The 15,229-nt window shown below is 37.6% G+C and overlaps 1 protein-coding gene across 5 annotated transcripts in view; it reads right to left on the bottom strand.

Annotated features, from left to right (window-relative positions):
- The window catches only part of FYB1 (FYN binding protein 1), a 164,122-nt gene that overhangs the window by 15,620 nt on the left and 133,273 nt on the right, over positions 1–15,229 (bottom strand). For 3 of the 5 annotated variants that reach the window (XM_053906950.1, XM_019464226.2, XM_019464225.2), the window contains exons 9-15: positions 14,807–14,951; positions 9,597–9,619; positions 8,515–8,581; positions 7,593–7,730; positions 6,072–6,097; positions 3,436–3,502; positions 526–616 (exon numbers count right to left, since the gene is read on the bottom strand). In XM_053906950.1, coding sequence (XP_053762925.1) covers positions 526–616; positions 3,436–3,502; positions 6,072–6,097; positions 7,593–7,730; positions 8,515–8,581; positions 9,597–9,619; positions 14,807–14,951 — 557 coding nt within the window. The remainder of the gene's footprint in view (positions 1–525; positions 617–3,435; positions 3,503–6,071; positions 6,098–7,592; positions 7,731–8,514; positions 8,582–9,596; positions 9,620–14,806; positions 14,952–15,229) is intronic. The other 2 variants (XR_008423687.1, XM_019464227.2) reach the window with 2 other exon arrangements.

Genomic DNA, 15,229 nt, shown 5'->3' on the forward strand with positions numbered 1-15,229 from the left:
ATTTTGAGAGAGAGAGAATGCTCACATGAATGGGGGAGCAGCAGAGAGAGAGGGAGAGAGACAATCCCAAGCAGGCTCCATGCTCTTAGCTAAGAGCATGGAGCCTGACGCAGGGCTTGAACCCATGAACCGTGAGATCATGACTTGAGCCAAAACCAAGAGTCGGATGCCCGACTGACTGGGCCGCCCAGGTGCCCCTATAATTACACTTTTTTTTTTTTTAATGTTTATTCATTTTTTTTGAGACAGAGAGAGACAGAGCATGAATGGGGGAAGGTCAGAGAGAGAGGGAGACACAGAATCTGAAACAGGCTCCAGGCTCTGATTCATCAGCACAGAGCCTGACGCGGGGCTCGAACCCACGGACCGCGAGATCATGACCTGAGCCGAAGTCGGACGCCCAACCAACTGAGCCACCCAGGCGCCCCTATAATTACACTTTTAATAAGTGCATTGTGGTACTTAAAAGTCATTGTTTTTTTCATTAGCATTTTGTACTTTGTCTAATATTTAAATATGACATACTTTAAACTTTTTCCTGAAGTCTTTCTCTTCTTTTTCCTGCTTTTTTAGCTTCTTGGGGTCTTTTTCTTCTGTCTTAGCCTTGGCTCCTTGACTAAGATGGCAGAACACACATAAAACAACACTTAGTTTAGTTTGAAAAGAATAGTGTACAACAAAGACTTTATCCATCACTTAACAATTCTGTTAAATTTTGTTTTTAGTTAGTTCCCTTTCTTAGAAGTCTAGTACATTCATTGTAGTAAATGATAATATTTCATACACGGAAGAGATTCTTCACAAGAATATAGTTAAAGTGGAAGTAGTGATTACTTATGTTGAACCACTGAAATGACTGAGGTATAGTGTAAACATGCTTACACATCAGAGGTTCCATATAATTCAACCTGTCTATTGTCAAACTCCCTATATATTTTCAGCCCTTCCTACGTAATTACGTGGCCTGGCCAATGTCATAGAAGAGGCTTTTTGAAAAATAATGTTTTTTAAAAAATTGATTTTTATGTCTTGAAAAGTTTATCTATTTAAAAATAAAAAAGTTTAAAATTCTAGTTGAATTTTCTTGAGCGGTTTTTCATATCTACTTAAAATGGAGCCAGGCTGGCATCTCATAGACACCAAATGGACTCCAGCTGATTGACATTAGAAGGGTGAAGAAGCCAAAGATAGTGATTCTCCAGCCTGGACACATATAGGATCACCTGGAAGTTTTAAAAAAGTACCACTACTTATGTCTAATTCTTAGAAATTCTAATTAAATTAAATACATTCTAATTAAGTAGAACTGAGTGAGGTCTAGATACTGACATACATACTTTATAGCTCCCCAGATAATAGTAATTTGCATCCAAGGTTGAGGGACATTTGCTAGGGCTGAATGTCTATGTTAGGGAAAGGTTGGGAATCTCTGAAGGAGGGAATGTTAAAATCAGAATTTTTGTGTATAATGAAAAATTCTAAACACTGATATTAATTATTATCTGGCTTACCTAAAATAAAGTTTTGTTTGCAACTGATTTATTGAAAATGTTTGATTCTTTAACTTTCGAGTCTTGGGATTTAGTTCATCTACTGTGAAATGGATTAGCACATTATCCTTCCTTGGGTTCTGTATCCTTCCTCAGTTTCTCCTGTCTTATGGTCCTCTAGGCAGTAGTGGAATTGCTGTCCCAAATCAGCACTTTGGAGCCATCGGGACATACACGAGTGTTCAAAATGCCCCATGAGCTCTCTTTGAAAATACCTTACTGAAATTTAGATTTAGCTAAAAATAGAATATTCTGTTAGAGAACATAAAATAGTCTTAAAGTCTGAAAATAAGCAGCAGTAAGGAAAACGGTACCTTTTTATCACATCAAGTTTAACCAGCTGGGGTTTATTCTACTTGAAGAAAAGGTCCAGTGCATAACCAGGTACCTAGAGAGCTGTTTAATGGAATGTGGTGGCATTTTTACAGGAATATAAAACAGAAAAATGCATTTAAAAATGTCAGGGATAGAAGTGACTTCCCAATGGTGAGGAATTTTCAAACCAAACGTATCACTGAAGAAGATTAGATTTTCCTTCCAGAAAAAAGGAGAACAATTCTCTTTTCATCTTGCATGTTTGTTTTGCCTGTGGAACTTGATCTTTACATAGAAATGATAACATATTCTCCCTTCAGTTTCTTTGATCTTGAAACTTTCATTCAGTAAAATTAGCTTAACGGTGTTGGTAAAAAATAAATGCTAAATGAATACATGCTCATGCACTCTTGCAGCATAGCTTAGAAGACGCTATGTATTATCACCGGTTTATGTCACTTTCAGCCTTTAACTAATCAAGACCAAGATCTTTTTATTCATCCTTTTCTCCTGAGAAAGCTACAGACGTGTTCTTGCTTTCATACACAGTATGTATCAGCTCATCGCTTGTGTTTATTGGAATATAGAAAAATCTTACCATGTTATTTCCTATTTCAAAAGAAGTTTCTTTTTTTAATTTTTTTAAACAATTTTTTTAACGTTTATTCATTTTTGAGAGACAGAAACAGAGTGCAAGTGGGGAGGGGCAGAGAGAGAGGGAAACACAGAATCCAAAGCAGGCTCCAGGCTCTGAGCTGTCTGCACAGAGCCCGATGCAGGGCTCAAACTCACGGACCGCAAGACCATGACCTGAGCTGAAGTTGGACGCTTTACCGACTGAGCCACCAAGGCGCTCCTCAAAAGAAGTTTCAAAAGAGACTCCTTTTGTACTAACTGATCTTAACAGATTTTCATACAGTTTTAGCCTCAAATGAAATTGAAACCTTAGGTGAGCTGAAGAATGTCACTATTCACCTTGAACAATTTTTTTTTTTTAAATTTGAATGGAACCTTTGAGAATCTGATGCTTTTGTGAAAAAGAGACATAACAAAGTCCTTTTAAAACACAAATCATTTTTTTTCATAAAAGGAAAAAAAATCTTGTGGCGGACAGAAGAGATTTGAAGAAGTTAGGTGAGGGTTGAGACGTAAACTAAGAAGTGCATTCAAGACAAAAAGCTTTTAGGAAAAGGGTAAAAATAAAGGGAGGAGATGAATTGGTGAGATCAGTCATGATCAGGCTCTCAAATATTTCCCCAGTGAATGAATATTTGAATGAATAAATGAGTGCAGACATCAGTGAGTCACAGGGCAGGGGATAATCAGGGGACCAGCAGCAGAACTACTGGGAGAGGGGGAGGGGAAGAGGGAAAAGCAAGGGAGGAGAAAGGAGAAGGGGGATCAGGGCTCTCCACCCACAAATGGAGCAGAACCCTTAGAGCTTGGGTCAGAGAGAGGACAGAGCAAACAGGAGCGAACACAGGAGATCCATAACCCACTGGGGTTTTATTCTAGTTGAATTTTCTGGAGCAGTCTGATTTCTGTTTCAAAATGAGGACATTTTAATTACCTCAGCTCTGCTGGTGGAGCAGGGAAATCAGACGCATCCACATCGTCATAAACTTCATCTCCCATGTCTAACAAAAGACAAAATACCAAATGTTGAAACACTTTAGGTTTGAAGTTTTAAAATTATTATTATTATTATTTTTTAATTAAGTAGGTGCTATGTCCAACATGACCCCGAGATCAAGCATCACATGCTCTACTGACTGATCCAGCCAGGGACCCCAGTTTGAATTCTGATATGAACATTCAGTCATGTTTTTAATTTAAAGATTTTTCTTTCAAAGACAACAAAATAAGTTTCCCTGGGGTCTCTGTACATTTCTCCTGGAGGTAGTGTCTATTCCTTCAAAGGGAGAGGTTTTTCTCTCCCTAGATGCTTCTGTTAAATTTCCCTCAAGAAAGCCAGTGACCATGGTTATAACTAGCATCACCAGGATAAGTCCCCCCAAAACAGTGACTGAGATTATTTGAAGATCCACACTTGTCATGAATGGAAGATAAGTAGATTGCTGACAAACAAATCAATATTACAGCCCATTGGCAGTAGGCAATAGAGATTGAAATCAAGATTCCTAGGGGATTTAGGATGCTAAGATAATATATATTATTTTATTTATATGTGTGTCTTTGTCTATGCCTGTCTATCTGTCCATCTGTCTATCTATCTATTTATCTATCCATCCATGTATCATTCTTTTTTATTCACTGATCTGCTTGCTCCTTATTAACTTTTAATTTATAGCAAAATTAGGTGTGGTATCACCTTAAAATAGAAAGAATATTTCTGTTAATAAGACAGAGCTGGTACCAGCAGGTATTGAGAACCAGTATTGGTGGAAAAGTGGCAATGACCTTAACGAGTACAATGGCTTTTCCAATCCATAGATACTTTTCTTCCTTCTAGAGCTCTTGTTAATAAAGTCAGGAGGATTGCTTCCTCTTTGTACCTATTGAGTTGCTCCACAGCAAATTAAGCTGAAGAGATGAGTTGAAGAGAGTAAAATGTTTTAAGGAATGATTATCATAGAAAGTTTAAATGCTCTCTGCTAGTGGCAAGGATCTAAATTCCTTTAAGAATTCCTCCTCTATCTGTAATGTAGAGAGTATATACATATATGGTATATACATATACTACACACACATGTGTCTGTGTGTGTATTCCTCCCCCCCCCCCACTCAGGTAATTAATTTCACAGCTATGTGAAGAATCCATAATTAATATATAAAAATATGACATATCATTGGTTTCCAGAATGGGAAATATTACTGTTCCATGCACACGCACTTAAAACACACCTGAGAACAAAAGAAAATGAAAAAAAAACCATAGTTTTTACTTAACTGATCACATTTGTTTCATTTTATACCTATCCTTTGTGGAGCTAAGATTCTTGAATGCTTTTTTTTAAAAATTTTTTTTAACGTTTATTTTTATTTATTTTTGAGACAGAGACAGAGCATGAACAGGGGAGGAGCAGAGAGAGAGGGAGACACAGAATCTGAAACAGATTCCAGGCTCTGAGCTGTCAGCACAGAGCCCCGACGTGAGATCATGACCTGAGCCGAAGTCGGACGCTTAACCGACCAAGCCACCCAGGTGCCCCACTTGAATGCTTTTTGAAAATTATACATTAAGATATAAGCTCATTATTAGCTATTGATCAACTTTTATTAGTGCCTTGCATACTTTCATATTGACAACTGAACACGAGGTCAGATAACCAGTTTGGAAAAAGAGATTATCTGTGTATTTAGTTTTCTCTTTCAATTTATTTATAAATTCAAATAAACTTTTTGAAAGACCCTGAATATTCTTTTTTTTTTTTTTAATTTTTTTTAACATTTATTTATTTTTGAGACAGAGAGAGACAGAGCATGAATGGGGGAGGGGCAGAGAGAGAGGGAGACACAGAATCGGAAGCAGGCTCCAGGCTCTGAGCCATCAGCCTAGAGCCTGACGCCGGGCTCGAACTCACGGACCGCAAGATCATGACCTGAGCTGAAGTTGGACGCTCAACCGACTGAGCCACCCAGGCGCCCCAAGCCCCTGAATATTCTTATGAGACATTTTATTTTGTTCAAAGTGAATTTAAGAAAAATCTTTTAAAGTTCTGTCTCAGATCTTTAAATTAAAAAAATAAGCTGACGGAAACTGTACAAAGAAGAAACTGTTTTATATTTAGCAGTGGAAGAATTTCCAAATACAATATAAATGATACATTTAAAAAAAATCAAAGAAATTTAGATTTAGAAGGGCCTTGGTGGCATATAATCTGGTATATTTTTAGAAATCATTGCACAGAGGCCCAATATATCAAGCTCTACTGAATTGGGGTGGATAAGAGATGGGAAATATCGATGTCCATCCCTGCCCACTTCTTTATTTCTCCTTTGTGACCCCTATGACTGGGTGAACTGTTTAAAAACCATCAAGATGAAAAATTCTCCTCTTCCCACTCTTTCACTGTTGAAGAACTGTGGAACAGTTACTTGACAGCTTTACACAAGTTATTTTTTCCAGAGTCAGAACTTTAATCCAGACACCATGACTATATCCAGTGCCTTCCCACCACCCTATCTGCAAAAAAAAAAAAAAAAAAAAAGATATAAAATATATACTTAATTTTTGTTACTTACCCAATTGTTTAGGAGGAGCAGGAAAACTGGAAAGAAAATGAGAACACAATTATAATCAGACCAATCTAAACACAGAAATTGAGTCCTTTATCTAGGGATAGGCCTGAACAAGTAATAGCCCGGAGGCTTATAAAGGCCAATTAATCCATTGACTATCATTCCTTTCTCATCCTCCATTTTTCCACAGAGTTTCAGTTTCTGTCCATCAATTTGGAATTTCATGAGACTTTTTGTTTTTAAACTCCAATGGTGGCCAAAAAAGTCAACAGTCAAGACATTCAGTGGTTTATTTTGCCCATGGCCATTGGACCAGTATTTTCAGATTTGTCCTATGGGGTTTGGGCATATTATCACATCAGAGTAAAATAAATGGACTCAGTGTTTTGGAGTCATCGTGGCATAGCTCAGGCCAAAAGCTTTTACTTGACTAAAGGAGTAGAAATAGAGAGCTGAAATCAACAAAGGTCATAGGACTCTTTGCATGACTACGTTTTCCCAATATATGTACCCAAACAGGAGAATGGTGAATAAGAGAGGAATATCCACCAAAACTACAGAGGGGGAGCTTATTAATAGAAGTGATCCTAATAGAAATTAGGACTGGGTGGCATTTAGTTGCAAAAGAAAAAGACCTTTGCTTTTATTACTTTTTGAACTTTAAACACACACATAAACACACATTATTGGCAGAATGGTGCACAGTTACACTGAAGTGTGAGAGGTCATTAGTTCAGATGATTTAAAATCAAAATTAGGAATGTGCAGGTGGAGCAGGAAAAATAATCTCTGCTTTTATTTCTAAGTAATGTCTGCATTTGAATAATTCTGCATCGAGAGGATTTATTAAAAAAAAGAGGATTTGTTATGTTTACTTATAATTTTGAGTGTCCTGTTCACTAACTGTTGTTTTAGGTTTCACAAAAGAGTTTATAATGAGGAATTCTATGTGGAATTAACATTTTAGAAGGACTGTAATGAAATATGGAGACTCTAAATTTAACTACAAACACTTTAAATACTGTATTTAGAGAAAAGAAATTCCAAATTGCATCCTTATTTCCAGAAAACTAATTTTTAAAAGAGAATGTATATTTTGAAGAGTAGTCACTATATTATATAACGTGGCATTGGAATTGTGAGCTTTTAGATATGACGCTGCAGTTAAAAAAAAGTCCTACTCAATGGAGTGTATGTGTATGAGTGTGTGTGTGTGTGTGTGTGTGTGTGTGTGTGTGTGTGTGGTGTGTGTGTTCATTTGTGTGTCTTATCTGTGCATGTTTGTAGGGAAAGCAAAATATATCTTTGAACCATATGACAATTTTTGAAGACTTTGTGCTCTTCTGTAAATGTCTGAGTGTAAGGGTGACACAGTAAATAAGGCTCAGATGACTAATGGAAAATAACACTGAAATCACTTAAGCCTGTCAGAATTTGGTTATTGGTTATAAAATATTAGTAGCATTTGATTAAATTAATATTAGTGTAGTTATTGTGCACTGGATTTGTTTGGTTGACTCTTACGATGAACCTTCATTATTGTCTGACTCAGAGACTTTAGGTTTCTCTCGTATACTTTTCTTTTTGTCATCTTTTCCCTTTAACATCTTCAAAATCCCCCAGGACCACGAATTACTCTTCTCTTCAACCTGTAGTGTGGAGCTTAGGAGCATGCAGGCATTGATCAGAATGGAATAATCAGCGGAACACGAAGACATTGGGTGGACATTCAGATTTTTTATAACTATACTGCATTGATCATGCAGGCAGGAAGTTACTCATTGTAATCAACAAGATGATGCTTTCAGGTTTATAGGCCTCAGTCTTTGAATACTGCTGCTGCTAGGTTAAGTAGTAGGTAAGTTACTTTTTTTCTATTTAGTGAAATTTCTTTTAGTTTTAAAATAGAAAGCTAAGTCAAAATTAAGTTTTAGACATCAATTTTGCTTTACGTTATGTTTAAAATTAACTAATTAACAGATCTTAAAATTTAAAATATGCCATTATAAAAGTTTAAGCAAGTACAGAATTAAGTCTTACACTGGTTTTGCCACAGATAGCAGATGGTCTCAGTGCATTTGGATTGCCTGTAACTATGATCATTATATGGAGGATAGCCATGCATCAGATAAGCTCTCCAGAGATTACTGATTGATAAATAAATGATTGGGAAGAGTTTCAAAAAGAATCTACAGCATTGGTAATTCTTTATTCCTTTTTCATTTCTCTTTTTTTGTTGGGGTTCTTTCAAACAATATACCACTTCATCTGAAGTCTTGTGCAATTATACTTTCTGACTTAGGACTGCTATTAATTAAACATTCAAATAATTTTTGGTGTTATAATAAGGAACACTATATTTTGCTTTTTATTCTAACCAGAAATCAACATTAAATTTCAGTGTATCCAAAAATTTACAAGGAAGCAATTCACTGATTATTCTTACCCATCATCAGTATCTTCCTCTTCAATCCCATCGTAAATATCATCATCTGGGGGAGGTGGGAACATCCCTTCATGTGGATTGGCCAAGGGGAGAGAATCTTGTGTTAATTTTATAATTTTGTCAGGTAATAGTCACTCAAATTTGATAGTAAATCCGCCTTATTTAACTGCAGAAAACGTTTCTTAATAACCATGTAACTAAAAAATAACTTTATGTTCCTATTCTCACATAGATAGTAGGTAAATGAATTTTTTTGTTGAATATTTTTAAAGGAATTCTTAGAGATGAAATTTAGTGAATGTAGAAAGAGTGCCGAGCTTTGGAGATAAAAGGGATGGAGAAGAATAAATATGAGAAAAAAATTAAATTGAATAGAGTGTAGAGTTAAATACTGTGGAAAAGAGGAGGGAGGAGGCGATAAGAAAATTTTAATTAATAGTGAGGAGACATTCAGGAAAATATACTGATCAAGATATAAGTGAGGGAAAACAAATAGAATGAAAGGTGAATTTGTGAATATTGGTAGTAGCTCTGGTTCATTTAATCAGAGTGATATTTTAAGGGATAAACCCTTTGTTGTAAACCCTTAGGAACCTTGCTGTTTGACAAATATTTATTTAACAAGTGTTTATTGAATACCTCCTCAATGCAGAAATGTGTACAAAGAACTTGAAATCTGACTTTTAGGATGAGTATTTTAGCACTGTAAATTAGTGCTAAAGGTATTAGTAAAATATCTTTATTTTGGTGATGAGCAAATGAGGAGTCTTTATACGTTATCATCCAAATAAGGATACTTCTGAAAGTGAAGGGGGACGCTATTAATAACTGTGCTCAGACAACTGGCATAAATTAAGATTGCCCTGGGCACGCTGGAAATGGAGTCACCCCATGACCCATAACAAACTTGGAAGAGAGAAGTGACTTGGTTAGGGTCACTCAGTGACCAGGACTGGAATCCAGGTCATTGGCTTCCAGTCCAGTGGTCTCTCTACCACTTAAAGATCTTCTTCATTATTTGCAGACAAAAGCATCTTGTAGTGATGACTCGAAGAAACTGCTGATAAAAGTTTGTGGCTTACCTCCACTTCCACTCTGACTGTGGCTAGGAAAAAAAAATAAATTAAATTAGCATATGAATTATGTAGCTATTGGGAAGAGAAGTACATGTATTGAACAGTTATACAAAAGAGAAATAACATTGCAGTTAAAAGTTACCAGAATGTTTTATGTGAAGAGGAAGAGACATTGTTCCTTATCACAATAGATGAGTAGTAACAAGGCAAAAACAAAACAAAACAAAACAAAACAAACCTAATAAGGATCAGATGAGTACTACATAAAGTTTTCAAAACAATGTTAATGTTTGCTTCTAACATTTCCCATGAGGTAGTTTTTAGCTTATACTTTATTGCACCATTCCGTACATGGATAGATTTATGAAAAACAACCAACCAACCAACAGTATTATTCCAGGAATCATACAAAGCCATTAGTTTTTTAATGCTTTTTATATTTTACTTATTTTGAAAACGCGAGAAACAGCATGGAGGAGGGACAGAGAGAGGGAGAGAGAATCCCAAGCAGGCTTCATGCTATCAGTGCAGAGCCGGATGTGGGGTTCAAACTCCCCTCACAAACTGTGAGATCATGACCTGAGCTGAAATCAAGAATCAGATACTTAACCGACTGAGCCACTCAGGCGCCAGGAACCATTATTGCATTCAATTCAATTTTCTTTTAATATGTTATCGCCAGAGCATTTAACTTTTAGCCCAGTAGCATTATATTCTTTTTTAAAGGGAGAATTTCTAAAAAAAATGGAAATCTTACTCATGAAATATTATTCTTATTATTACATATAATGTGGCCCTGATTTTCTAAATTCAGATTGCCTGTACTTTTTGTTTATTTCTAGAACATTCTATATTTTCCCCATTAAAATTTTTTTGATGTTTATTTATTTTTGAGTGAGGGAGAGAAACAGAATGGGGGGGGGGGGGGAGGAGCAGAGAGAGAGGGAGACACAGAATCCGAAGCAGGCTCCAAGCTCTGAGCTGTCAGCACAGAGCCCAACGTGGGGCTCAAACTCACAAACTGTGAGATCATGACCTGAGCCGGAGTTGGACAATAAACCGATGGAATAACCCAGGCACACCTATATTTTGCCTATTTTATAATCATCTATTTTCTTGCCTCAGTCTCCCACTAAAATGTGAGCTGTGCTACAGCAAAGGAAGAGTAGATTGTGAGAACTGGAAAAATCTCAGAAGCCTGGTTTAATCCCCTTGTTTTGCAGAAAGGAAATGAGAAATGGAATGACTTGACCAAACTCACTTCTAATTAACTGAAGAGCTGAGATAGGAACCTTGGTGCCCTGCCTTCCTGTATAGTGTTGTTTTGTCTATACCTCACTGCACTCCCTGTAAGCACCATTTTCGACCTTTGGATAATCTGCCTCCAACAGGTATCAGTCTGATATTACAACCATACATTATTAATTATACACTCATATCTGATTCTTCAATCTTAAGGTCAGAGTAAAGGAAATTGGCCTGACACAGATCTATGGGTTAATTTAGAAATAAAACCTGCCCTTACTAATGGAACTCTGTAGCAAAGCATGCTATAAATGTCCTAATATATAAATAAGGAGTTGATTTTTGATGAAGTTTAAGTATATTCTCCACTTGCTTGCATACTGTTTTCGCATTCATTTTGTCTGACACTTCCCTTTGAGCATGAAGCAAGCAGTCAGGATTATGCGAAAACTTGCAGTTTTGGTTGGCTGCCACTCCTGGCAAATAGAATTCATCCTGGACAATGAATACCAATCTCATACCAATCCCCAAAGAACAGGGTTTTAATAATCAGGAGCAAAGCTGCCGCACATCATTTTCTTTTGAGAGCAATTCTTCAATTTCCCAGACTTGTCTGTTTGGAATTCAAAGCACTTACCAGCTGAAGTGGAGGTAAGGAGAGGAGAGGGTGAGAAAGAAGGGAAGAAAACAAGGGAAGGAGAAATGCAAGGAAAAAGGTTGGGGAGCAGGCAGAGAAGCAAGCTTGTCACATGATGGGGAAGTATGTGTGTGTGTAATTTCCTTTTCTTCAAGGCCTCGTTAGTTATTACAGAAATTGCTTTAGTTGAGAAAAAAAGGAGAAAGACAGCGGTCGGGACCTGTGTTTCTAAGCCTCTTGTCTGCTCACAGAGTCTGAAGTTCGAAGTCAGTTCCCCCTTCTCTGGAGGAATAAGGGAGAGCAGGGTGCGGGGACAAAGGGGGCTTCTGGAGAAGGGGAAAGAGGGGATGGTGCTTTCTCCAACTCTAGCTGGGGCAGCTCCCGGCTGTCCTCAGCATCTTTCCTTGTTCTACTGAGGACAAAGCCTGTTCTGTTGTGAGATCTCACAGGGAACAGCTGTAGCTTCAAAAAAAGAAAAAAAACACTTGTGTTTTCATTTTCTCTTCTTTCGTTTTCTTATTAAATATGCATACGGGGGTGGCGCCTGGGTGGCTCAGTCAGTTAAGCATCCGACTTTGGCTCAGGTCGTGATCTAACCGTCCGTGAGTTCGAGCCCCGCATCAGGCTCTGTGCTGAGAGCTCAGAGCTTGGAGCCTGTTTCAGATTCTGTGTCTCCCTCTCTCTGCCCCTTCCCGCTCATGCCCTGTCTGTCTCTGTCTCTCAAAAATGAATAAACGTTAAAAAAATTTAAAAAATATGCATACCGGCTGCAAGATGCTAGTATATTCTCTGGGGCTATATTTGTTTAAGATATTGAACATTAAAACCATGCACCTCCTCCAGCTCCATTTCATTAAATGGAAGATTCTTTTTCTGCTGCATGCTTACTAATCAGAGCATGTTTAAGAGTTGTTGTCTGTATGGACTCGATACAATGGAAAAAGTAATAGTATTAATTAGGGGAAATAGTTGCCACTTACAGTTAAATAATATTTCATTTTAAGAACATCACCCCTTTTCACGGATTTAGTATTTTTTCTTGAGTTTGTATATCATAAATATGTATTTATTAATATTACTGGGGTTCTTTACTCTCAAAATATGAGAATTTTTTTAAATAAATAAAGCTAAAGTATATACATTGATAACAGACATGGAATGACATACGTATGTACAGGAAATTTTGTACGTCTCAATATGGCCTTTTAAAACTTTGACCTCAAAACTGGCATTTACAAACCCCTACACTAGGTCAGAGTGTTTCTGATTACTAGAGCCAATTTATGATCTGTAAACTCCAGGGCACACGTGGCATGTTTTGATATGTGTTGCATAATTTATGGAGTATTTATTAAATGTACCACAAATTGTGCAACATATATCAAAACACGTTGAGAAGACATTGCAGGTCTATTTAGAAAGACAAAACTGCCAGAAAGCAACATGACAAATTTAACTGATGACATGAAGTGAGCAACTACAGGAAGGAAATGGAATTCTTCCTACATTTTATAAGTATATTACTATTTTGATCATTTCACATTTTAAAAATGTTTGATAATTGAAGCATTTTTTTTTGAACTTTGAGTTATGAAGAATGCAGACCCATTTTTACCCAAGTGAAGAGCTAGCCCAGATTGTGTGTTTTGAGATCACAGTGGATGTTTCCCAATTCTACAAAATGGGCACAGAAAACAAGGATTCTTACGTGGGCTGGAGATTTTCATCTTCCTTTACCTTCAGCTTGAAGGGGTTATGGATTTACCAAGAAAAGGGAGATATTGGAGGGAGGAAGGAATGAAAGAAGGAAAATGGAAAAGCAAGAAGAAGAAGAAGGGACAGGGAAGACCAGAGCTGGGAAAAGGAGCCAGAGAAGGAGGGATGGAGAAAGGCAGTTGAGGAACTGAGAAGGGAAAAGACGGGAAGAAAAAGTGCATGGGAGATAGCCAATCTCCCCTCCTGCCTCCTCCAGTAAGGATGTCTTGTGTTCGTCTGCCCCAGGAAGACGTTCCCATAATTCCTACAGGGAAGGCCATTCCAATCTACTGGAATGAATGGTCCAGGAAAAATAAATTGGACCCTTTGCTGATTCACAGCGATCACAGAGAATTGAGCTTTTGCTTTTTATGTTTAAAATTTCCTTTTTAAATGTTTATGTATTTATATTTTTTTGAAAGAGAGAGAGAGAGAGAGAGAGAGAGAGAGCATAAGCAGGGGACGGGCAGAGAGAGGGGGAGACACAGAATCCGAAGCAGACTCCAGGCTCTGAGCTGTCAGCACAGAGCCCGTCGTGGGGCTCAAAGTCAGGAACCATGAGATTATGACCTGAGTCGAAGTTGGCCGCTCAACCGACTAAGCCACCCAGGCACCCCTTACGTTTTTACGTTTAAAGAGCAAAGTAGGGGGGTGCCTGGGTGGCTTAGTTGGTTAAGCGTCCGACTTCGGCTCAGGTCACAATCTTAGGGTTCATGGGTTTGTGCCCCGCACTGGGGCTCTGTGCTGACAGCTCAGACCTGGAGCCTGCTTCTGATTCTGTGTCTCCCTCTCTCTCTCTGCCCCTCCCCTGCTCATGCTGTCTCTCTCTGTCTCTCAAAAATAAATAAATGCAAAAAACGTTTTTTTAAAAATAAAGAGCAAAGTAGAGCTGTATTAAAATTCATTCTTTTTTCTGTTATGTTTTCAAATAAGAACAACAAATACATTTAGACTCAGATTTCAGAGCAAAAATTTTTATATTTTTAGAGCTGAATTTTATATCTCATGCTTCATGTTTTTATGAAATCATATTTACTTTAGGCATAGCCCTAAGATCAAATCAGAATGATTATTATTAAACAGCATTTTGGAATGCTAACACATTTGGCAAGACCTGGCAAATGGACTATTCTTTTTTAAGTAGTATTTGATACATACAACCAAAGAGTAAAGTAAAAGACTACAGAGTTTTAAATTTTTTTAAATATTTATTTATTTCTGAGACAGAGACAGAGCATGAGCAGGGGAGGGACAGAGAGAGAGGGAGACACAGAACCAGAAGAAGGCTCCAGACTCTGAGCTGTCAGCACAGAGCCCAACGCGGGGCTCGAACTCACAAACCATGAGATCATGACCTGAGCCAAAGTCGGTCGCTCAACCGACTGAGCCACCCAGGCGCCCCAAGACTACAGAGTTTTAAATGACCTTTCACCCCTATTGGAATACCTGTAGCTGTAAAATGGTATTCAGGGATAGCAAGCAGTAAGAGACACGGAAGGTAAAATTTTAGGATCTTAAAACACATCATCTCTGACGAGCCAGCAGTCTGATGTGTTTTACAATTTGTATTTGTCCATACCTGCTAATATCATCCTGCTCTGCGACATCATCATATACCTCCTGGTCATCTCCAATCGGTCTTGATGAAAGAGCACCGAGAGAACTTTTCTTCAGCCTCAGGGAGTCGTAGTCAATCTCCACGGCAGTTGTTTTAATATAGCCATCTACCGAGAGGAAGAAGGATTTATTGTCAGGCAACTGTAGTTTCAATATCTCAGAGTTGTAGACAGAATATCAATTGCACATCTGCACATCTTTCCCTTCATTTCTTTGCTTGCACTCCTGATTTATAGACTTCCGACGCAGACACATTTGACTGGACTTCGTCAAAGTCTTACGCTGTTGTGGTTTGGGATAAGCCTAGAGTCTATTTTAAAGATTCCACAGTGACTCACAGGACTCATTTTTTCACCTTTTAACATCAGTGAGGAAACCAATGCCC

The sequence above is a fragment of the Panthera pardus genome, unplaced genomic scaffold (genome assembly GCF_024362965.1).
Source record: "Panthera pardus isolate Hobbes unplaced genomic scaffold, ASM2436296v1 HiC_scaffold_2, whole genome shotgun sequence".
NCBI classification, from domain to species: Eukaryota; Metazoa; Chordata; class Mammalia; order Carnivora; family Felidae; genus Panthera; species Panthera pardus.